Here is a 23427-nt window from a genome sequence, read left to right on the forward strand (position 1 = left end):
TTTTCTTGCCTGTTTTATCTTTTCACATTCCTATAGTCTTTGAAATGATATTTTAAATAAGTTTGAGGAAGATAAATCTTTTTCCTTCCTTCTACAAAAAATAAACTGTTAAAAAAAAGTTTACAATAAAATCAACATAATAAAATCAGAAATAATAAAGAGTTTCAGAAAAAGAAAAGTATAACTTCTTTGAAATTAATACACTCACTGGAAAATACTTGACCTTAAAAATTTTTTTTTTATTACTCTACTTTTTTTTTTAAGCTAAAACTATAATTTTTGTATACAGGGCCATGAGTATTTTCTTTTTACAAATATAAGGTTAAAATATTTGTGGTAATAATACTTAATAAAAATCATAACCTAAAATTGTATCTTTTATTTGGAGATTGGGAGTGTCTTGGTAGAAAAGTATTGTATGACATGATTCAGTTTTAAAAACTTGTTAGTATCAAAAGAAACAATTTTGCTTCATTATTCCATATTTTATCATTTATTTTATGCTTATCTTCTGCATTTTGCTATAGAAAACCAGCCTTTGGTTTCTGTTGGTATTTTTGTTACAGTATAGCATTTATATTTTTAAGAGCCTGAACCTCTTGGGTCAGACTGCCTGAGTTAAATCTTTACTTACGTCTTTTGTGTCTTAATTTTCTCGTATGTAAAATGTGGGACTATTACTGGTATCTTCATTAGAGGGCATTGTGAGGATCAAGTGAGATAATGTTTGAAAAGCACTTAATATCGGGTCTGGCACATAGTAAATGTTCAGTAAGTATTAACTTATTGTATGCTTAGATCTGCTCTTAAAGACTATGCTAAAGACATTTTGCTTTTGCTCAAGTCCTTAGAGCTTTCTGTTGACTACTATGTAATTGTGCTACAGAAATTTAAAAATTGCATTTGACCCACTTATGTTATAGCTGTAAACCCCTGTTGCCAACAAGTTGATTCTGACTTATAGCGACCCTATAGGACAAAGTAGGAGCCCTGGTGGCTTAGTGGTTAACAACTCGGCTGCTAACCAAAAGGTCAGCAGTTCAAATCCACCAGCCACTCCTTGGAAACCCTGTGGGGCAGTTATCCTCTGCGCTATAGGGTTGCTGTGAGTCGGAACTCGACAGCACTTAACAACAACATTACAGCTGTACGCAGTCCAATATGGTAGCGACTAGCCACATGTGGTCATTGAGTGTTTGAAATGTAGATAACTGGAATGTATACTGTTGTAACTATACACAGGAAACCCCGGTGGCGTAGTGGTTAAGTGCCACGGCTGCTAACCAAAAAGTTGGCAGTTCAGATCCACCAGGTGCTCCTTGAAAACTCGATGGGGCAGTTCTACTCTTTCCTATAAGGTTGCTATGAGCCGGAATCAATTCAGTGGTAATGGGTTTGGTTTTTTTGTTTGAACTATATAGACTGAATTCTAATTATTCATACAAAAAAAGAATGTGAGCTATCTCATTAACAATTTTTTAATATTGATTATATGTTGAAATGATAATATTTTGGGTATATTACCTTAGATGAAATATATTGTTAAAATTAATTTAATCTGTTTCATTTTACTTTTTTTAATGTGGCTGCTAGAAAATGTGGCTCACATTTATTCTGTCGCACAGGGCTGTTACAGACAATGGGAAAAGGATTTAGGGAATAACCTAGGTTTCTACTATTTTATTTATATTTTTATATACATCTTTAGCTATATTATTATATAGTTCTTTAGACTTACCATTTAGCTCCATGACAACTATTTTTCATAAACGTTTTGTTTGATTAAATGTTTTATTAGTATTTATTGATTTTTAAGTAATCTAACCACATTAATCTCCCAATTTACAGGACAGGGAAAAAAATTGCTTTTAAATACCTGTATAGCTAACTATTGACTCTAGTAAAATGTTCCTGTAGGTTGGTAAAAACCCAAATACTTGCTGTACTGGGTAAACATATTTACTTTTAGCTGTTTAATGAAATGAGAGACCTTGAGTTTTGTTTGGCAAAGATGACCTTTTATTGTGCTGTTTCATCAGGGGCTGCTGTTTGATTGAAAATGGTGGGTGTTTTCCGTGTTTTGAGGATAGTTTATTGGTAATTTTAATCGAGCATGTAATTCCAGAAGCAGTTAATGCTCTTGAAGCTATGATTATGGGTATTCAATGGGGAAAAAATTGAAGGATGTTGTGTTCTTTAGGTTATCCTGTAATATCAGTGACTTGTGACCGGGGAAAATAGAAGCAAAAACCTTACTGGGAATGTATGTGTAACATTCTCTGTGTTGTGTCTTATAGAGACATAAAGTTTGTGTATCAGACAAATAGGAATGGATTCTGCATAGAGTAAAGAGCTTTTCTTAGACGTCTTTAGGGAAATGATTGAGGCATAAAATTTCTTTCAAGTGAGAGGCAACTAAGAATTGTGTATTATTTCTTTGATTATACTTTTTCAAAAATTTATATTGATTTGTACACTTAGAATGGAACAAATTAAACTTAGAATTTTAGGAGGAAGGGGGCAGTATTTAGATTAACACTATTTTAAATTACCTAAGTAACACATTGGAAACCCTGGTGGCGTAGTGGTTAAGTGCTACGGCTGCTAACCAAAGCTTGGCAGTTCGAATCCTCCCGTGGCTCCTTGGAAACTCTATGGGGCAGTTCTACTCTGTCCTGTAGGGTCGCTATGAGTCGGAATCTACTCGACGGCAGTGGGTTTGGTTTTGGTTTTTGGAAGTAACACATTAATACATTCTCACTGAAAAATAATTAAACAGTTCACATAAAAATGTCCCATTCCGTTATCCAATCCTTTTTTCCTTACGTAACTCTCTCTCTACGTATTTAAATAATATTGTAAATTTCTGCAACTTGCTTTTTAATAACAATGCCTTAGTTCACCCTTCTTTCCTCTTTTTCCTTCCCTCGCTTTCTTGTCACATAGAAATATCTCTAGCTTATCCTTTTAAACTTCTTTAAAAAATTAGTTTAATAATCTGGATTTAATTTTTCTCATTCTCTTTATTTTTAGATGTTGGATATCGGATTGTTTATACTTCATTGCAACATAATATATTTAACTGTCAGTAAATTGGTATTTCCCAATAAAGAATATGATCACATAAAAGGGAATAGTATTTCCTGAGATTAAGTGCCAGTCATTTTAAGAATATAGCTTATCTACTTCAGCTGCTGCCTCACAGCATACAGAAAAAGGAACTTAAGATGGATCACAGACCTAAACAAAAAAACAAACTACAAAGCTTTTAGAAAAATACAGAAACAAAGGTTTCCCTGGACAGCATATAAAATCAATAACCATAAAAAAAAAATTGATAAACTAGATTTCATAAAAAATTTTAAACTTTTGCTCATCAAAAGATGGTTGAGAGACTGAGAGAAAATATTTTTTTTTTTTTTTTTTACTTGTATTATGGAGAATGGAGTCCCTGGGTGGTGTAAACGGTTATTGTGCTTGGCTGTTAACCAAAAGGTTGACCGTTTGAATTTACCCAGAGGTGCCTTGGAATAAAGGCTTGGTGATCTACTTCCAAAAAATCATCGAAAACTCTACAGAGTATAGTTCTACTGTGACATGCGTGAGGTCACCAAGAGTTGGAATCGATGGCAGCTGGTTTGGTTTATTTATTATGGAGAAATAGAACGGGACACCCATCTCCTGCTTCTGGGCACAGTGCTTTTCCGAGGTGGTTTTTTTTTTTTTTTTTTTGGTTCCTTTAGTATTTACCTTTTTTAAGACTTTTTTTTTTTTTTAAAAAACATATGGTACTGTTAAGTCAGCTCTTTCTTTTCCAGTTCTCAGATGTGGAAAAGAGACTTTACCTTTACCCCTATTAAATTTCTTTCTGAAACAAACAACAAATCTCACTATTACGATTTTATCTAGTTAGGTTCCAGGTGGTCAAGATCTTTTGTTTCAGGATTCTGTCATCTGTTTATTTTTTTTTTTTAATTTAAATTTGAATACTTTTATTTAACAATGTTGCTTATTGGTCTAGTTGTGAGAATTATGACTGGAGAAATAACCAATGTCATGATAAATGGAATAAGAAGTGTTGTCAATTATTTCATTCTACTGGGATCATGGAAGCAGCAGACAAGAAACCAAATGATGTATCACATTGGGCAAGTCTGCTGCAAAAGACTTCTTTAAAATTTTAAAAACTAAAATGTTGCTTTGATGACTAAGGTGTGCCTGACCCAAGCCATGGTCTTATCAGTCACTTCATATGCTTGTGAAAGTTGAATAGGAAGGAAGAGAGAAGAAAAATTGATGTGTACAGACTATGGTGTCAGTGAAAAATATTGAAATATGCTCTGGACTGCCAAAAGAATGAATGAACAGTCTTAGAGGAAAAACAGTGAAATCTGTGAGAGCTGGAACTCAATGAGACTGCCTCATTTTTCCAGGTTTGGGAAGTTTTCTGCCTTTGACAAGGTGCAGTCTTACTACTTCTCTGTTCTATTAGTGGAAAATATTTGAGTTTTCCTTCTCTGACAGGTTTTCACCTTATACCAGTTCTAGCTTTTGCAGGTTTTGCTGTATAACTAAAATGTTCCTTAGAAGCAAGGATGGCTTACTTTAGACATGTCATCAGGAAAGACATTATACTTGGTAAAGTAGAAGGCCAATGAAAACAAGGGGATCAGTGAGATGGATTGACACAGTAGCTGAAACAATGGACTCAAACATAGCAACGATTGTGAAGATGGTACAGGCCCGGGCAAAGTTTTGTTCTGTTGTGCGTAAGGTTGCCATGAGTCGGAGTGGATTCCATGGCAACTAACAACAGTTTAAAATATTAAATCTCCACTAATGTATTTATTCAGCAAACATGGCAGTGTGTTTACTGTATTTGCATAACTGTATGGGGGGGATGGGACAATCAATGAAGTAGATAAAAGAATAAAGTTTAGTTCTGCTTTTAAGGGCTTAAATATTTGGAAGATAAGGCTTTTAAATAAAAAGTATAATGCAAGGAAAAAGTTAACATATCTTCTAAAGATAGGCATGGAAGAGGTAACTCTCATTTTGGAAGTTCTGGAAATAATTTCCTGGAGGAGATGGAAATATGAGATAAATGTGAAAAGTTTAGATAAGATTTTTTTTTTAATTATTTTATTATGTTTTAGATGAAAGTTTACACAGCACATTAGGTTCCCATTTAACAATTTTTATACAAGTTGTTCCCTGGTACTGGTTACAGTTCTTACAGTGTGTCACCGTAGCCATACTGTTTATTCTTTTTCCATTGATCTAGCTTCCCTTCCCCTCCTTGCCTTCTCATCTTTGCTTTAGGGTAAATGTTGACTCTCTGGTCTCATACAGTTGATTGTTTAACAGAGCGCACTGTTCACGGGTGATATTGTTTATTTTACAAGCCAATCAGTTATTTGGCTGAAAGGTGACTTACGGGGGTGGCTTCACTTCCACGTTAAAAGGGTATCTTGTCTTGAGGGTTCCTCTAGTCTATCGGTCTAGTAGGTCTGGCGTTTTTTAGGAATTTAAATTTTGTTCTGCATTTTCCTCCCATTTCGTCTGGGACCTTCGATTGTGTCCCTGGTTAGAACGCTTGCTAGCGGTAACCAGGTACCATGTAGTTCTTCTGGTTCTTCTGGTCTCATGTTAGAAGAGGCTGTGGTTTGTGTGGGTAACTTCTTCTTTGAGCGTTTGGTTTTCTTCATTCTCTTTTTATCGATATGAGTAGAGATCAATAGTTGTATCTTAGATGGCTGCCCTCTGGCTTCTAAGACCCCAGATGTTACTCTGTAAACTAAGATGTAGAACACTCTTTTTTTTTGCCTTAATTTATATTGTCGTTGAGGATATACACAGCAAGACATGCACCAAACAACAGTTTCAACATGTAAAGTTCAGTGACATTGACTACATTCTTCGAGTTGTGCAACAATTCTCACCCTCCTTTTCGCAGTTGTTCCTCCCTCATTAACATGAACTCACTACTACCTGAAGTTTAGAACATTATCTTTATGAATTGTGTTATGCTCATTGATTAAGTTCTCCCCCTAGACTATGGTCCTAAGCCATTTAACCCAGTAAACCAATCCTGCATTGTTTGGATATGTCTAGGAAGCCTCCATAACTGTTCCGCCATGTGCTGTCGAGTCAGTTCCGAGTCAGTCCCTATGCAACTTGGCGATGACAGAATGAAACACTGCCCAGCCTTGTGCCTTCCCCACAATTATCCTTATGCTTGAGCCCATTGATGCAGCCACTGTGTCAATCCATTTCATTGAGGATCTTATTCTTTTTCACTGACCCTCTACTTTACCAAGCATGATGTCTTTCTCTAGGGACTGATACGATCACTCTTGATAACATGTCCAAAGTATGTGAGATGTAGTCTCACCATCCTTGCTTCTAAGGAGCATTCTGGTTGTACTTCTTCCAAGACAGATTTATTTGTTCCTTTGGCAGTTCATGGTATATTCAGTATTCTTTGCCAGCACCACAATTCAAAGGTGTCAGTTCTTCTTCAGTCTGACTTATTCATTGCCTAGCTTTTGCATGCAAGTGAGATGGTTGAAAACATCATGACTTGGGTCAGGTGCACCTTAGTCTTCAAGGTGACGTCTTTGCTTTTCAATGCTTTAAAGAGGTCTTTTGCAGCCAATTTGCCCAGTGCAATGTATCTTTTGATTTCTTGCCTGTTGCTTCCATGGGCATTGATGATGGATCCAAGTAAAATGAAATCCTTGACAACCTCAGTCATTTCGCATTTATCATGATGTTGCTTATTGTGTTGTGAGGATTTTTGTTTTCTTAATATTGAGGTGTAATCCATACTGAAGGCTGTAGTCTTTGATCTTCATCAGTAAGTGCTTCAAGTCCTCTTCACTTTCAGCAAGCAAGATTGTGTCATATGTGTAACACAGGTTGTTAATGAATATTCCTCCAATCCTGATGCCACATTCTTCTTCATACAATCCAGCTGCTTGGGCTATTTGCCCAGCATACAGATTGAATAGGTATGGTGAAAGGATACAACCCTGATGCACACCTTTGCTGACTTTAAACCATACAGTGTCCCCTTGTTCTGTTTAAACGGCTGCCTCTTCATCTATGTACAGGTTCCTCATGAGCATAAATAAATATTCTGCAATTCTCATTCTTTGCAGTGTTATCCATAATTTGTTATGGTCCACACAGCTGAATGCCTTTGCATAGTCATTAAAACACAGGTGGACATCTTTCTGGCATTCTCTGCTTTCAACCAGGATCCATCTGACATCAGCAATGATATCCCTTGTTCCACATCCTCTTCTGAATCTGGCTTGAATTTCTGGCAGTTCCCTGTCGATGTACTGCTGCAGCCATTTTTGAATGATTCAGCAAAATTTTATTTGTGTATGATATTAATGATATTGTTCAATAATTTCTGCTTTTGGTTGGATCACCTTTCTTTGGAACAGACATAAATATGGATCCCCTCCAGTCGGTTGGCCAGGTAGCTGTCTGTGCGTGCCAGAGAGAATCAATAGAGAAGTTTGGAAATTGGTACTGTAATTTCATAGCCAATGCTTTATTCATTATTTTCTAACTTATTACAGAAAGAGAAAATCCACTTTAAAAGTTCGAGCTGTACATTTTTACAGATTTGCGTGAAACTCATACTACTTACTCTTTCACAAAGATGAGGGTAAGCAATAGTTTGTATTTTCTTAATAACAATATCTTCTGCATAAGAATCTTTTATTTGAAACTCTTATATCCAGAGAAAAAAGCAGGGAGAATTCTACTGTATTCATGTTAAAATAAATTTTATCATATATACATAATACTGTGTATATTTTTTCAAAATACTAATTACTGGCTTCATAGAATAAAATAGCGTATTTTCTGTCTGTCTGTCTCATTTGATCTTCACAACACCTAATATTAGGGCTGACTTATTTTAAGAAGACTTATTCTCAAAAAAGCAATTTTTTTATCCAGCGTTATACATAGTTTCACTGTGAAAGAATCCAGTGGGTCTTTGGATGTTCCCCTTTCTCTTATTTTTCATATCATCTGTATTTATGTCTCTTACAGATTTGGTAGACTCATCTTTTCTGTTTCTCTCTTAATCAGCAAAATTGTTTAGCATTATTAGCACCCTGAATATAGCAGTTCAATTACTTATAAATAGCTGTTTAATTACTCATGAATCTTACTAGTCACTCTTAGCTTGTGTTTCTCCATCTTGCCATTAAACCAGTGGCTCTCAGTCGAGCAGTTTTGCCTCCTAGTGGACATTTGGCAATATCTGGAATCATTTTTAGTTGTCACAACTGGGGGAGGGGTGTCCCATGGCTAAAGGCTGGGGATGCTGCTAAACATTCTACAGTGCATTGGAGAGCTCCCCACAACGTAGAATTATGTGGCCTAAAATGTCGGTAATGTGAAGGTTGAGAAACCCTGCCACAAGCGTGTCAGAGAAGGATTTGGTAGATATTTTGTTAAAGATTTGCAGTATTCATCTCATCTACCAGCCTGGTAACTCAGAGTAAATGAGGGCGTAGTCCGGCATCATTTATTCTCCATGAATACCTGCCAGCTTCTGTTGAATACCGTACACTCCTTTTGATCTGCTCACGATGTTATTGTACATCAGTGTCACTGAACTCTCCTGTTCTGTAGTTCTGTGGTTGGGGATCTGCCTTTCTCCTTTTGATAGTTAGGACTCTCTATCTCTTTTTTAGTCTTTAGGGACATCTGTTTTCTGTGATGTTTAGCAGTTTTATCTAAAAATCAACTTTGACTAAAACATCTTTATAAGAGTTAAATGCTTTCTTTTTCTTTTATAATTTAGTTTACTTTTTGTCGTTGAGAATATACACAGCAGAACATACATCAATTCAACAATTCCTACATGGACAATTCAGTGACATTGATTACATTCTTCAAGTTGTGCAGCCATTCTTACCCTCTCTTACCAAATTGTTCCTTACCTGTTAGCATAATCTCACTGCCCCCTAAGTTTCCTATCTAATCTTTTGAGTTGCTGTTGTCAATTTGATCCCAGATAGTTCTTAAAAGTGCACAGTCCTCAAGGCAGACATTCTTTACTAGTTAAGCTAAATTATTGTTCGGTTTTAAGGAGACTATAGAGGATATTTTTGGTTTAAGGTTTAAAGATTATCTCAGGGCAGTAGTCTCAGAGGTTCATCCAGCCTCCATGGCTCTAGAAATTATGGATTCCATGGAAATTTGATATTCTATTCTATATTTAATCCCTTTTGATCAGGATTCTTCTACAGAGTCTTTGATCAAAATGTTCACTAATGGTAGCTGGGCACCATCCAGTTCTTGTCTTATGGCAATGGAGGCAGTTGTTCATGGTGGGAATTAGCTACACATTTCTATTTCTTTTTCCTATTCGTGACTCTCCTTCTTCGTCTGTTGATCCAGGAGAATAGAGACCAATTATCATACCTTGGATGGCTGCTTGCAAGCTTTTGATACTCCGAGCACTAGGCAACAAACTAGGAGATACACTAGAGACACTAAACTTGTTACTAGGCCAATTACTAGGATGTCCCATGATACTGTGACCCTAAACTGCCAAACTAAGAAACCAAAACCCGTGAGGTGTTTGGTTGTACCTAAGCAGTTTCAGCAGCTGCTCTTTGGTTAGATGCTTTCGTATAACCTTTATTGTCTAGCTTGTTCCCTTTCATTAGTGCATATTATGAGAACTGAAAAAAATGAAGTGGTATGTGGAGAGGGAGGAGAATTGAAAAGAACACAGCAAATAATGAAGGTCTAATGATTGTTGAGGTTATGCAGCATCTTTGATAACAGACCAGACTGTTTGTTCTGGTGACATACTTTCCTGTGAGGCATTTGTGACCACATTTGAGAAGAATATGAGAATGAGAGACATAGGATTGTATTCCAGAATGTCAAGGAAGCAGGAGTATATTATGAAAATATCATTGAATACTAATAAAATAATATGCAAGTGATTCATAGATGGCTTTAATACTGAGGCCAGGATTGTTCTCTCAAGTATGAGGAAGAGGTATGTAAATAGGGATGGGAAGTTGCATTGCAGAATCACCCCGTTAGCTTTTGAAACCTGAAAACTGGACCATTCAGGCTTCCTTCTATTGCCTGTTTCATGTCTTAGAATTATAAGAAACCCTGGGTGATGTACCTGTGGTCAATTATCCAAGCTTTTTTTTTTTCCTTCTGTATTCTTTTTCTGTGAGATCTAGTGGAGATGGAGGAGGGAGGAGCATGAGTAGTAAAATGCTTAACTCTCTCCTGTGTATCTTTTCCCGGAAGTTGAAGGCAGCTATGACTTCTGACTTTTGTTAGGACTTACCTCCCCTTGAGTATGGACTTGGTACCTTTGATGGATAACATCACATGAGAAGCCAGTACTTTTTCTTTGCCTTTGTTATTATCTACTTCACTACCAAACCAGATGTTGCTGTTGAGTCAATTCCGAATAGACATACAAATTATAAAATAGATTTCTAACTATAACTTACTCCATTTTGATTCTAAGAGGATTCACTGGTACCGAATCTGTAGCCATCTAGTGATCTCTAGTTTCTTGAGTAATCTTGAAAGATGAGCAGTCTCAGAAGCTTTATTTGATTACATCGTGGTATATAGAATATCTGACTTACCACATAAGTGGGGCAAAGATGGTGTGAGTAGTTTCTCCTCCATTCGCTTAATTAACAAATATTTATTGAAGGCTTGGCACATGTGTGAACCTTTCTGTACTTCCAACATCAAAATAACAACTTGAGTTTTTGACCCAAGGTAGTATTGAAAAGGAACTTTATAGAAAAAGTCTATAAGTACCCAGATTCCCTTTTTAGTTTTTCACTTGTTATTGCTAAATACATTTTTTTTAATTTTTAATTTTTTTTATTGTACTTTAGATGAAGGTTTACAGACAAACTAGTTTCTCATCAAACAGTTAGTACGTACATTGTTCTATGACATTGGTTAACAACCCCATGACATGTCAGCACTGTCCATTCTCAACCCTGGGTTCCCTATCACCAGCTTTCCTGTTCCCTCCTGCCTTCCAGTCCCTGCACCAGGGCTGGTAAGCCCCTTTGGTCTTGTTTTGTCCCATGGGCCTGTTCAATCTTTGGCCGAAGGGTGAACCTCAGGAGTGACCTTATTACTGAGCTGAAGAGTGTTGGGGGCTATAGTCTCAGGGTTTCTCCCAGTCTCTATCAGGCCAGCAAGCCTGGTCTTTCTTTTTGAGTTAGAATTTTGTTCTACATTTTCCTCCAACTCTGACTGGGACCCTCTATTGTGATCCCTGTCACAGCAGTCATTGGTAGCTGGGTACCATCTCATTGTACTAGACTTAGTCTGGTGGAAGCCATGATAGATGTGGTCCATTAGTCCTTTAAATACATTGTTTTTAATCTTTGTAACCTGATCTCTCCAGCATATGCTCCACTGATTTGGTTTCTGTTTGTTTTAGACCAAAGGAAACAAAACCACAGAATTAGGATATTCAGTGATCCATTTGGAAAGGCCAAACTCTCAGCAGTATGAACTCCAGAATTAGATTTTTTTTTCTTCTTGGTTTGTAAATAGATTTTTACAGGAACCTGCACATTATTTTGTTTCTCATTTATTTGTTATTCTTCTAAATAAATGAACAAATAAAAATCAGAGTAGAAAAGCAATCTTCTCTCCCAGACAGTTCCTCTGCTGTGTGTTGGATAATGCTAGTTTATTTTGTTTTTACCATGTTTGTGGTTTTGTTGTATATAAATAAAAATAAATGGTATTTTTTATAAGGAGACAGATAACCCGGAGGGAAATTCTGAGTGTTCGGTTGCCCATGATTTTCAACTAGGTCTCAGAAATTTGACTTGGATCTGTTTTTCATTATTTTTATTACAAGTTTCTGGGGAGAAGAGAACACAGTTTGCCTTTGGCTTCTGACAGGGCAGAAACAAATTTAGGCTCAGTAGAAAATAAGAACAAATTTTTTTTTTAAACCACAACTTCATTTAGAATGTTTCATCTCTATGCTCTGTAGGATTGTAAAATATTTATTTTATGTGAGGATGGGCACATCAATACTTGCTAAATGCTTGTGCCTTTTGCATACAGCTAGTTCCATTTTTTTTTTTTTAGTTCCATCATTCCAACCTTTGGTCTTTTTTGTCTTCTTCCTCCATATTGGTACAACATTTGAAATATTAAAGGCTAAAGAGGCTTTAAGACAACTAGTTTGGAAATCATAGAATAGAGATAGTAGGACTTCTTCTGTCTTCAGGTTTTCCGGCAAGATGATGATGATATCGTCAAGGCAAGATGTCTGAATATTTTCAGATATGTCTATGACTTTATCAAATGGTGTCTGTATTTATATTCACCTTAACAAAATCCTCTATATTTATAAGAAATATCGTTATGCTTAGGATTATGAATTTTTTAAATTTTGTGTTAGTTGTTTGTGGTAGGTATTTATGTTAGTTACTCCTGTAGCTATGAGCAGTATGGGGAAAGTGTGTGCATCGGGGGCACCGAATAAATGTCAAAGCAAGTGAACATGAGAATATATCCATTTTTTCTCTTCATAACTGTATTTTACTAGAGTTGATTCTACTTTCTAAAGGGCCTGCGTAGCTGTTTATTTTGTGATCAAGTGAAAAAGGGGTCTTAGTGTGCAATTTTGCTTAGTACAATGAAAACTTCCTTGAAATTTTATCACAACACACGGTGCTTATATATTTCTTCTTTAAAGATGCGTGTGTAATTACATTGTTATTCAGAAATCATGAAAACATTCCAAAAATTATGTCTATGTTTAGGAATAGTAGATTTTTGGGATATATATCGTGAGGACATGGTCTACTATGCTGTACATGACAAAGAGGAATGGCATTGCATTCATTGTCAAAAAGAACATTTCAAGATCTATTCTGAAGTACAGCGCTGTCAGTGATAGGATAATATTTGTACGCCTACAAGGAAGACTGGTGAATACGAAGATTAGTCGAATTTATGCACCAACCACTAATGTCAAAGATGAAGAAATTGAAAATATTTACCAACTTCTGCAGTCCGAAATTGATCAAACATGCAATCGAGATGCATTGATAATTATTGGTGGTGACTGGAGTGCGAAAGTTGGAAACAGAAGGATCACTAGTTGGAAAATATGGCCATGGTGATAGAAATGACTCTAGAGAGCACATGATAGAATTTTGCGAGACCAATGACTTATTCATTGCAAATACTTTTTTTTTTAACAACATAAATGGCAACTATACACATGGGCCTCGGTGGATGGAGTACACAGCAATCAAATGGACTACATCTGTGGGAAGAGATGATGGAGAAGCTCAGTATCATCAGAACAAGGCCAGGGTCTGACTGTGGAAGAGACCATCAATTACTCCTATGCAAGCTCAAGTTGAAGCTGACAAAAATTAAAACAAGGCTCCGAGAACCGAAGAACAATCTTGAGTATATCTCACCTGAATTTAGAGACCATCTCAAGAATAGATTTGATGCCTTGAACACTAACAACTGAAGACTAGGTGAATTGTGGGATGACATCAAGGACATCATACATGAGGAAAGCAAAAGGTCATTAAAAAGTTAGAAAGAAAAAAAGACCAGAATGGATGTCAGAAGAGAGTCTGAAACTTGCTTTTGAGCATACAGCAGCTAAAGTGAACAGAGGAAATGATGACGTAAAAGAGCTGAACAGAAGATTTCAAAGGGCAGCTCGAAAAGCCAAAGTGTTATAATGAAATGTGTAAGACCTGAAGTTAGAAAATCAAAAGGGAAGAACATGCTCGACATTTCTCAAGCTGAAAGAACCGAAGAAAAAATTCAAGCCTCAAGTTGCAGTAGTGAAGGATTCTGTGGGCAAAACACTGAACAACTCAGGAAGCATCAAAAGAAGATGAAAAGAATTCAAAGAGGCACTGTATCAAAAAGAATTGGTCAACGTTCAGGAAGTAGCATATGATGAAGAACGATGGTACTGCAGGAAGAAGTCCTGCACTGAAGGCATTGATGAAAAACAAGGCTCTAGGAATTGATAGAATACCAATTGAGATGTTTTGACAAACGGATGTAGCAGTGGAGGTGCTCATTCATCTTTGCTAAGAAATTTGGAAGACAGCTGCCTGGCCGAATGACTGGGAGAAATCTGTATTTGTGCTCATTCCAAAGAAAGGTGATCCAACAGAATGCAGGAATTATTGAACAATATCATTAATATCACGTGGAAGTAAAATTATGCTGAAGATAATTCAAAAAGCAGTTGCAGCCAATACATTTACAGAATTGCCAGAAATTCCAGCTGGATTCAGAAGAGGATGTGGAACAAGGGATAATCATTGCTGATGTCAGATGGGTCTTGGCTGAGAGCAGAGAATAACAGAACGGTATTTGCCTGTGGTTTACTGACTATGCAGAGGCATTTGACTCTGTGGACCGTAACAAATTGTGGATAACATTACAAAGAATGGGAATTCCAGAACACATAATTGTGCTCTTGAGGAACCTGTTCATACCAAGAGGCCATCTTTTGAACAGGACGAGGGGATACTGTGTGGTTTGAAGTCAGAAAAGGTGTATGTCAGGATTGTATCCTTTCTCCATACTTATTCAATCTGTGTGCTGAGCAAATAATCCGAGCAGCTGGACTATGTGAAGAAGAACGAGGCATCAGGATTGGCAGAAGACTCATTAACAACCTGTGATTATGCTGATGACACAAGCTTGCTTACTGAAAGTGAAGACAACTTGAAGCGCTTACTGATGAAGATCAGAGACCACGGCCTTCAGTGTGGATTACACCTCAACATAAAGAAATAAAAAACCCTCACAACTGGACCAGTAAGCAACATAATGATAAATGGAGAAAAGATTGACATTGTCAAGGATTTCATTTTACTTGGATCCACAATCTATCCATGGAAGTAGCAACAAAGAAATCAAACAGTGTATTACATTGGGCAGATCTGCAAAAGACCTCTTTATAGTGTTAAAAAGCAAAGATGTCACTTTGAGGACTACGGTGTTCCTGACCCAAAGCATAATATTTTCAGTCACCCCATACACATGTGAAAGCTGGACGGTGAATAAGGAAGAAGAAGAATTGATACATTTGAAGTATGATGTTGGGGAAGAATATTGAATGTACCATGTTTTGCCGGTAGACTGAACAAATCTGTCTTGAAAGAAGTACAGCCAGAGTGCTGCTTAGAAGTGAGAATGGCTAGACTTTGTCTCATGTACTTTGGATGTGTTATCATGAGGGACCAGTCCCTGGAGAAGAGCATCATGCTTAGTAAATTAGAGGGCCTGTGAAAGAAGGGAAGACCCTCAGTGAGATCGATTGACATAGTGACTGCAGCAATGGGCTCAAACAGCAATGATTATGAAGATGGTGCAGGACCTGGTAGTGTCTCATTCTGTTGTACACAGAGTTGCTGTGAGTCAAAACCAACTCAATGGTACCTGACAACAAGCCAAAATTCAGAGATGGGCTCTATTCCTTCCTACTAATTATAGAGATAAAGAGATGGCTAGTAGAGAAGGCTCATGAAAAGAAATTCACCTTTTAGGGGTGGCATTTATACCTATATTGTTTGGGCTAGCCTAAAAGAACAAAGTGCTGCATTTGGGGTTTTTTTGCCAGCTTATTTTTGCTGATACCACTTTTTTTTTTTTGGAAAAAAAAAAAATTGCAAAGCTTTGTACTTTGGGATTCATTTTTAGTAGCTGCCTGTGTCCATTACATGACTAGACCACAATTTGTATAGCCTTCCCTTATTTTGAATATTATATACATACATGCATGTTTATACACATATGTATCATTAAACATACTGTATCACCTGCTTTTGTCACTTAATAAAGGTAGGAATATCTTTATGTCAGTAAATATGAATCCATCTACCCCTCACTTACCGACTGCCTCATTATCCGACATTTCACATTTACAACAATAGTGAAAAAATCTGCTGTCCAAGTATTGGGTGCGTTAACCTGGGTTTCTTCCCCGTGTCCAGCTCCCAGCCCACAGAGCCACTCACGTCTGTCAGGCTTGCAGCTGATGCAGCCAGCTCTTCAGAAGGTCTCTTGTGGGTCCCAGCCCACTGCCAGAGCCACCATTGCAGCTCTTCCTGCGAGAGAGGCGACCGAGGTGGATTCTGAGGGAGTCCTTCCTAGAAGGGCCCACGAGTGGCTGGAGGAGCCCATGAGGAGGCGGGACAGTGGGGGTGGGGCTAGGTTGCTTCTGCTGCTTTCCTCTACTCAAGCGCCTTGGAGGGACCAAGTCCTGCAGTGGGAAGGGTACTGGGGTAATTCGGGGCCTAGGGGCTGCAGGAGAAGCTAGCCTCACCCTCCTCCTTTGTGGTCTGGGCTGCTGAGCTCCTCTTCGGAGCAGCTGTTAGTCTCTGGGCTTTTGGCCTTAGATTCTAAGACCTCCAAGACCAGCAGGGTGTTGCTCATTTCCATGGGGTCCTTCCCAGCCTGTGGGCAGCAGCAGGTGGCTGGGGCAGCTTCAGGAGGGCATGGACACAGTCAGCAACCCCCACCAACTGTCTTGACCCCCGGCCCTGCTGGCTGTCCAAGCCCCAGAGCTGCCAACTTTGCCTCTAGTCCAGCCGCTGGGCCCCAGGTCCGCTCAAGCGCCACTCTGATGCAGGGCATTGGGGTCCAGAGTACAGCAGTACCAGGGGCACAGCAGTTCTGAGGGTCCGGGCTCCGTGCTGCCTCCAGGTCCTTTTCCTCCTCACATAATGCTGATTTTGTGTAATGACCTGGTCTTTGGAACCTAATTATGTCCATAAGTGAGTAGGGTGTCTACTTTATAATTTATTTGTACATAAAATTCTATTCCATGGTTCTGTGATGTGAAAAGGCCTTTAGGATTTGGCCCCTAGCTCTCTGACCTTAAATCTTTCAGCTTTCTCCCCTTATTGTGCTCTAGTCACATTGATTTCTAAGCACACTCACTTTAAAGCTTTTGGACTTGTAGTTTTTATGCCTAAGATGTTCTTGACTAAGGTGTCTTCATCTCAGGGCTCTGTTTAAGTGTTATTTATCAAAGAGGCTTTCCTTTGTAGATCACCCTCTCTACAAGAGCACTTTTCATCATACTTTGTTTCATCCTGTTTACTTTTTCTCTGTAGCACTTATAACTTGATTGTATTTATTTGTATGTGTTTTCTTTTATAGACTCTACTCTCTATGAGGGCAGGAATCTTGTCTTTTTTATTCTCTGCTGCATCATCACTGGTTGGATCAGTGCCGGGCATATAATGGGTGCTCAGTAAATATTTGTTGAATACATAAATGAATAAATGTGTACTCTGGATAGTAATTAGAGGGGGGTAGCGTATTACAGGCCTGGTACTGGTAAATGTGGAGCTGATTATTGGATTTGGTAGATAGGAAGAAAAAAATCATTAGAATCCCATGGTTCTTGTATACTTTTTATAAAGCTGGCAGAAGTGGTTCTGTTATATAATTAAAATTGATGTTTTCATTTAAGATGAAGAAGATGACCCTGTGTGTAAGAAGGCAGCCTTTAAATCAAAAGAGAATGGAGGATCTGCAGATAGTTATCTTGGAACATCAGACATGAAAAAGAATGAAAAAAACACTAAGACCAAGAATAAGCCTTTATCTCCGGTAAAACTTACACCCACATCAGTGCTTGACTATTTTGGAACTGGAAGTATCCAAAGATCAGATAAAAAGATGGTGGCAAGTAAAAGAAAAGAGGTGAGTGTTCTAGGTGCAGTAACAATGTTCAGACTTTGTACCTATTTCATTGTTATTAATAAGAGGAGAAATTTGGGCATTATAAATAGGTCAGCATGTTTTATTAATGAAAATAATTTTCCTATGATTATGGAAAAAATGTTTTGCCCTCATTTTAGAGGATGAGGAAGTTAGAATATTATACATATAATTTAAAAAAAATATTAGAGTAGGAAAAGATTATTTAAACCATAAGAAAAAATTCTAATTCTTAGAATTTAAATTAAATACTCAAAAGGCAAACTCATTTTACTATTGACCTCAGTTAGACAAAATTGGACAATAACTTTGTTCCCAAATGAGGTCATAAATACATCCCTTCTAAATAGGGCATACCTATGCTATACTTTTTTATCTTCTCTACTTTGATTAATATTGGAATCATCTTTTTCTGGACATTTAGAAAACAAACAGATAAATCATAGTGAAACTAGTCCCCTGAGTGAAAACTGGCCAAATGGTGTGCCATGTTTGTTGATTTCATTATTGCCTCCACAGGACAGTGTAATCATTCTCACATATTGGCTTGCCAATGTTCTGGACTTCTTAGGCCAAGACATTTGTCTACAAGGTTTTTTGGTACTTCTCTTGAACATGTCAATAGAATTAAGTGAGAACCATCTGTCTGTGGGATATTTACTCATTCGGAAATTGGATATGTTCGGGAAGTGACCATGAGCATGATTTTCAGGCCAATGTAGATTGCAACTATTCTATTACTCGTACACTTATAGGTTTAGTTAATCAGCTACAGTCAAGAAAAAGCACTTTAGTTTTTAACTTAAGGTTTATGCTGATCTCGCTTCATTTTCATTGAAATATAGCCTTCACAAAATACAAAGGATTCCAGATTAAATGATGAAGCTATCGCCAAGCAACTGCAACTTGATGAAGATGCAGAGGTATTGATGTTTTGTTTAGATAGCATTGAAAGCTTGATGTTGTGACTGCTAATTAGTCTAGCCAGGCAAACAACCAAGATTGTTGTGCTCTAGTTTTGGATTGAACCTCATTGGAAGAGTTATGTATAAAATAAGTTAAAATCTAATATATGAAAATCTAAATTTATTTAAAAGATAAATGATGAAAGCAGGGGATAATTGTTTACTTAAAGACTTACTACTAGAATTTTTTGAATGGAAGGCTCCTTTAGCATATTTATAATAATTTGATTTTCCTTTCACTTTTTACATACATTTTGGACTATGTCATCTACTTCTATGTATATGTTGATGACCCCTAAATCTGTCTCCAGTTCAGAGCTCTTTCTTGACCTGTAAGCCCATGTATTTATCTAACAAGTATTTATTGAGGACGTTTTGAGTGTCTGGCACTGTTCTGGGTTAGAGATACTGCAGTTAAAAAAAAAAAGAAATATCAGTTTGTTATAAGTGCCACCTAAAAAAAGTAAAAGAATCTAGAGTTTTGGGGTGATCAGTGGGGTTATGAGTGTTGTATTTTACGTAGAGAGGTTAGGAAAACCCCTCTGAAGAAGTGACATTGGGGCATAAAATACAGCAGCACAGTAAGCATAGGGTTGGCTGTCTGGAGGATTTCCTCTAAGCAGAGTAAACAGAAGGTGTATGTGTCCTGAGGTATGAGTGTGCTTTATGTGTTCAAGGAAACCAGTATGGCCGGAGAAGAGTAACAAAGATAGTGGAATGAGATGAGTTTGGAGAAATGGCCAGCATGAAATCCTGTAGGTCATGATAGGTCTTTGATACTGACCGAAAGACATTTGGATGGTAAGGGCTTTGGATTTAGTCTCAGTGAGATGGGAAGCCATTGGAGTTTTGAATAGAGAAGCGATATGACTTGAGGGATGTTTAAAAAAAAAGTCATTCTGGCTGCTTTGAGGGTAATAGACCAGTTTGGAGACTGTTATAGTTGGGTAGGTGAGAGAAGGTAATTGGCTTATACCAGGGTGGTAATGGAGAGGCAATGAAAAGTCATAATCTGTTTGTGTTTTGAAGGTACAGTCTTCAAGTTTTTGTTGATAGACTGTAAGGTGTGAGGGAAAGAGGATTCAGGGATGACTCTCAGGTGTTTTGGTCTGAGCAACTGGATACATGGGGGTACCATTTACTAAGACTGGAACAGGGGAGGCAGAACAGGTTTGGTATAGAGAAATCAAGAGTTGTGTTTTGGACATGTTAAGTTTGAGATGCCTAATAGACTTCCAAATGAAGGTGCTGAGTAGATGGTTGCATAGAGGAGTTTGGAACTCAGAGGAGAGATCTAGGCTGAAAATGTATATTTGGGAATCATTAGCATTTGATGGTATTTAAAACAAGTATAGATGTTAAGGCGGGGCCAAGATGGCAGACTAGGTGGATGCTACCGCGGATCCCTCTTGCAACAAAGACTCGGAAAAACAAGTGAATCGATCACATACATAACAATCTACGAACTCTGAACAACAAACACAGACTTAGAGATGGAAAACGAACAAATACGGGCAGATAGCGACTGTTTTCAGATCTAGGAGCCAGCGTACCAGGCAGGTGACCTTCGGAGCCCGATCTGGGGCAGAGCCCGGAGGGGCAGACGGCACAGACAAGGGGCCCAGCCCTACCCCCCCGAACCCAACCCGGGAGGAAGTCTAGCTGGTTGGCGCGGGCGGCGTAGCGGCGCAGTCGGTGGGAGAAGCATCCGGGAGGCAGTGACTGATCTTGGAGCGGGGAGAGCAGCGTCCCAGCCGGGGAGCCGTCCTGCCGGGAGTTTGGCGGGAAGTGGGCGTGGCGCGGGGGGGATCAGCTATATTTCCCTAAAGCAACCCCGGGGTGGGGCCCACACGTTCGTGCGGGGGATGCCCACCCAGTTCACACGTGCGGCGCGGCACACCGGAGGGAGAAGTCCCCGGGAGGAAGTGACTGGTCTTGGAGCGGGGAGAGCAGCGTCCCAGCCGGGGAGTCATCCCGCCCGGATTTTGGCTAAAGCGGGTGGGGTGTGAGCACGGGGATCAGTTATATTCCCCTGAATTGACCCAGGGGGCGGGCCCACCTGGTCGTGCGGGTGACGCCCACCCAGTTCGCGCGAGCGGTGCGGCACACTGGAGGGAGAAGTCCCCGGGAGAAAGTAACTGGTCTCGGAGCGGGGAGAGTAGTGTCCCAGCCAGGGAGGCGTCCCGCCGGGATTTTGGCGGACGGGGGCGGAGCGTGAACGCGGGGATCAGCTCTATATTCTGTGGTGCTACACTCCTAGCTCTCTGATCCCTCCCCCACCCTCCCCAGGCGGCTCCATTAACATCCGAATACCCTGAGCCAGAGGGAGAATTCAGATAGGGATGTGACTGCATTTTTTTTTAGCTGATTACCTGGAAAATCTAGTTTCCCAGTGATGGCTCGGAGACAGCAGTCCATATCAAACCACATAGAGAAACAGACCATGACAGCTTCTCCAACCCCCCAAACAAAAGAATCAAAATCTTTCCCAAATGAAGATACAATCCTGGAATTATCAGATACAGAATATAAAAAACTAATTTACAGAATGCTTAAAGATATCACAAATGAAATTAGGATAACTGCAGAAAAAGCCAAGGAGCACACTGATAAAACTGTTGAAGAACTCAAAAAGATTATTCAAGAAAATAGTGGAAAAATTAATAAGTTGCAAGAATCCATAGAGAGACAGCATGTAGAAGTCCAAAAGATTGACAATAAAATTACAGAATTAGACAACGCAATAGAAAGTCAGAGGAGCAGACTCGAGCAATTAGAATGTAGACTGGGACATCTGGAGGACCACGGAATCAACACCAACATAGCTGAAAAAAAATCAGATAAAAGAATTAAAAAAAAATGAAGAAACCCTAAGAATCATGTGGGACTCTATCAAGAAGGATAACTTGCGAGTGGTTGGAGTCCCAGAACAGGGAGGGGGGACAGAAAACACAGAGAAAATAGTTGAAGAACTCCTGACACAAAACTTCCCTGACATCATGAAAGACGAAAGGATATCTATCCAAGATGCTCATCGAACCCCATTTAAGATTGATCCAAAAAGAAAAACACCAAGACATATTATCATCAAACTTGCCAAAACCAAAGACAAAGAGAAAATTTTAAAAGCAGCCAGGGAGAAAAGAAAGGTTTCCTTCAAGGGAGAATCAATAAGAATAAGTTCAGACTACTCAGCAGAAACCATGCAGGCAAGAAGGGAATGGGACGACGTATACAGAGCACTGAAGGAGAAAAACTGCCAACGAAGGATCATATATCCAGCAAAACTCTCTCTGAAATATGAAGGAGAAATTAAGATATTTACAGATAAACACAAGTTTAGAGAATTTGCAAAAACTAAACCAAGACTGCAAGAAATGCTAAAGGAGATTGTTTGGCCTGATGACCAATAATATCAGGTACCAGCACAATACAAGCTCACAAAACAGAACATCCTGATATCAATGCAACTCAAATAGGGAAAGCACAAAAACAAACAAATTAAGATTAATTCTAAAAAATAAATAAATAAACAAAATAATACACATAACAGGAAATCATGGAAATCAATAGATAAACGATCACAATAATCAAAAAGAGGGACTAAATATAGGAGGCTTTGAACTGCCAGATGGAGAGTGATACAAGGCGATATAGAACGATACAAGTTAGGTTTTTACTTAGAGAAATAAGGGTTAATAATAAGGTAACCACAAAAAGGAATATCAACTCCATAACTCAAGAAAAAAGCCAAGAAAAACATAACGATTCAACAAACAAAGTTAAACATTATGAAAATGAGGATCTCACGTGCTACTAAGAAAAACGTCTCAACACAAAAAAGCATGTGGAAAAATGAAATGGCCAACAACACACATGAAAAGGCATCAAAATGACAGCACTAAAAACTTATTTATCTATAATTACGCTGAATGTAAATGGACTAAATGCACCAATAAAGAGACAGAGAGTCACGGACTGGATAAAGAAACACGATCCATCTATATGCTGCCTACAAGAGACACACCTTAGACTTAGAGACACAAACAAACTAAAACTCAAAGGATGGAAAAAAATATATCAAGCAAATAATAAGCAAAAAAGAAGAGTAGCAATATTAATTTCTGACAAAATAGACTTTAGACTTAAATCCGCCACAAAGGATAAAGAAGGACACTGTATAATGATAAAAGGGACAATTGATCAGGAAGACATAACCATATTAAATATTTATGCACCCAATGACAGGGCTGCAAGATACATAAATCAAATTTTAACAGAACTGAAAAGTGAGATAGACACCTCCACATTTATAGTAGGAGACTTCATCACACCACTTTCGGAGAAGGACAGGACATCCAGTAAGAAGCTCAATAGAGACACGGAAGACCTACTTAAAACAATCAACCAACTTGACCTCATTGACTTGTACAGAACTCTCCACCCAACTGCTGCAAAATATACTTTTTTTTCTAGTGCACATGGAACATTCTCTAGAATAGACCACATATTAGGTCATAAAACAAATCTTTGCAGAATCCAAAACATCGAAATATTACAAAACATCTTCTCAGACCACAAGGCAATGAAGCTAGAAATCAATAACAGAAAAACTAGGGAAAAGAAATCAAATACTTGGAAAATGAACAATACCCTCCTGAAAAAGGACTGG

At 38.2% G+C, this 23427-nt stretch overlaps 1 protein-coding gene across 3 annotated transcripts in view; it reads left to right on the forward strand.

Moving 5' to 3' along the window:
• Positions 1-23427, forward strand: part of RFC1 (replication factor C subunit 1) — a 105308-nt gene that overhangs the window by 42125 nt on the left and 39756 nt on the right. For all 3 annotated transcript variants that reach the window (XM_049886345.1, XM_049886343.1, XM_049886344.1), the window contains exons 5-6: positions 17540-17772; positions 18636-18713. In XM_049886345.1, the coding sequence (XP_049742302.1) occupies positions 17540-17772; positions 18636-18713 (311 nt within the window). The remainder of the gene's footprint in view (positions 1-17539; positions 17773-18635; positions 18714-23427) is intronic.

The sequence above is a fragment of the Elephas maximus genome, chromosome 5 (genome assembly GCF_024166365.1).
Source record: "Elephas maximus indicus isolate mEleMax1 chromosome 5, mEleMax1 primary haplotype, whole genome shotgun sequence".
Lineage (NCBI taxonomy): Eukaryota > Metazoa > Chordata > Mammalia > Proboscidea > Elephantidae > Elephas > Elephas maximus.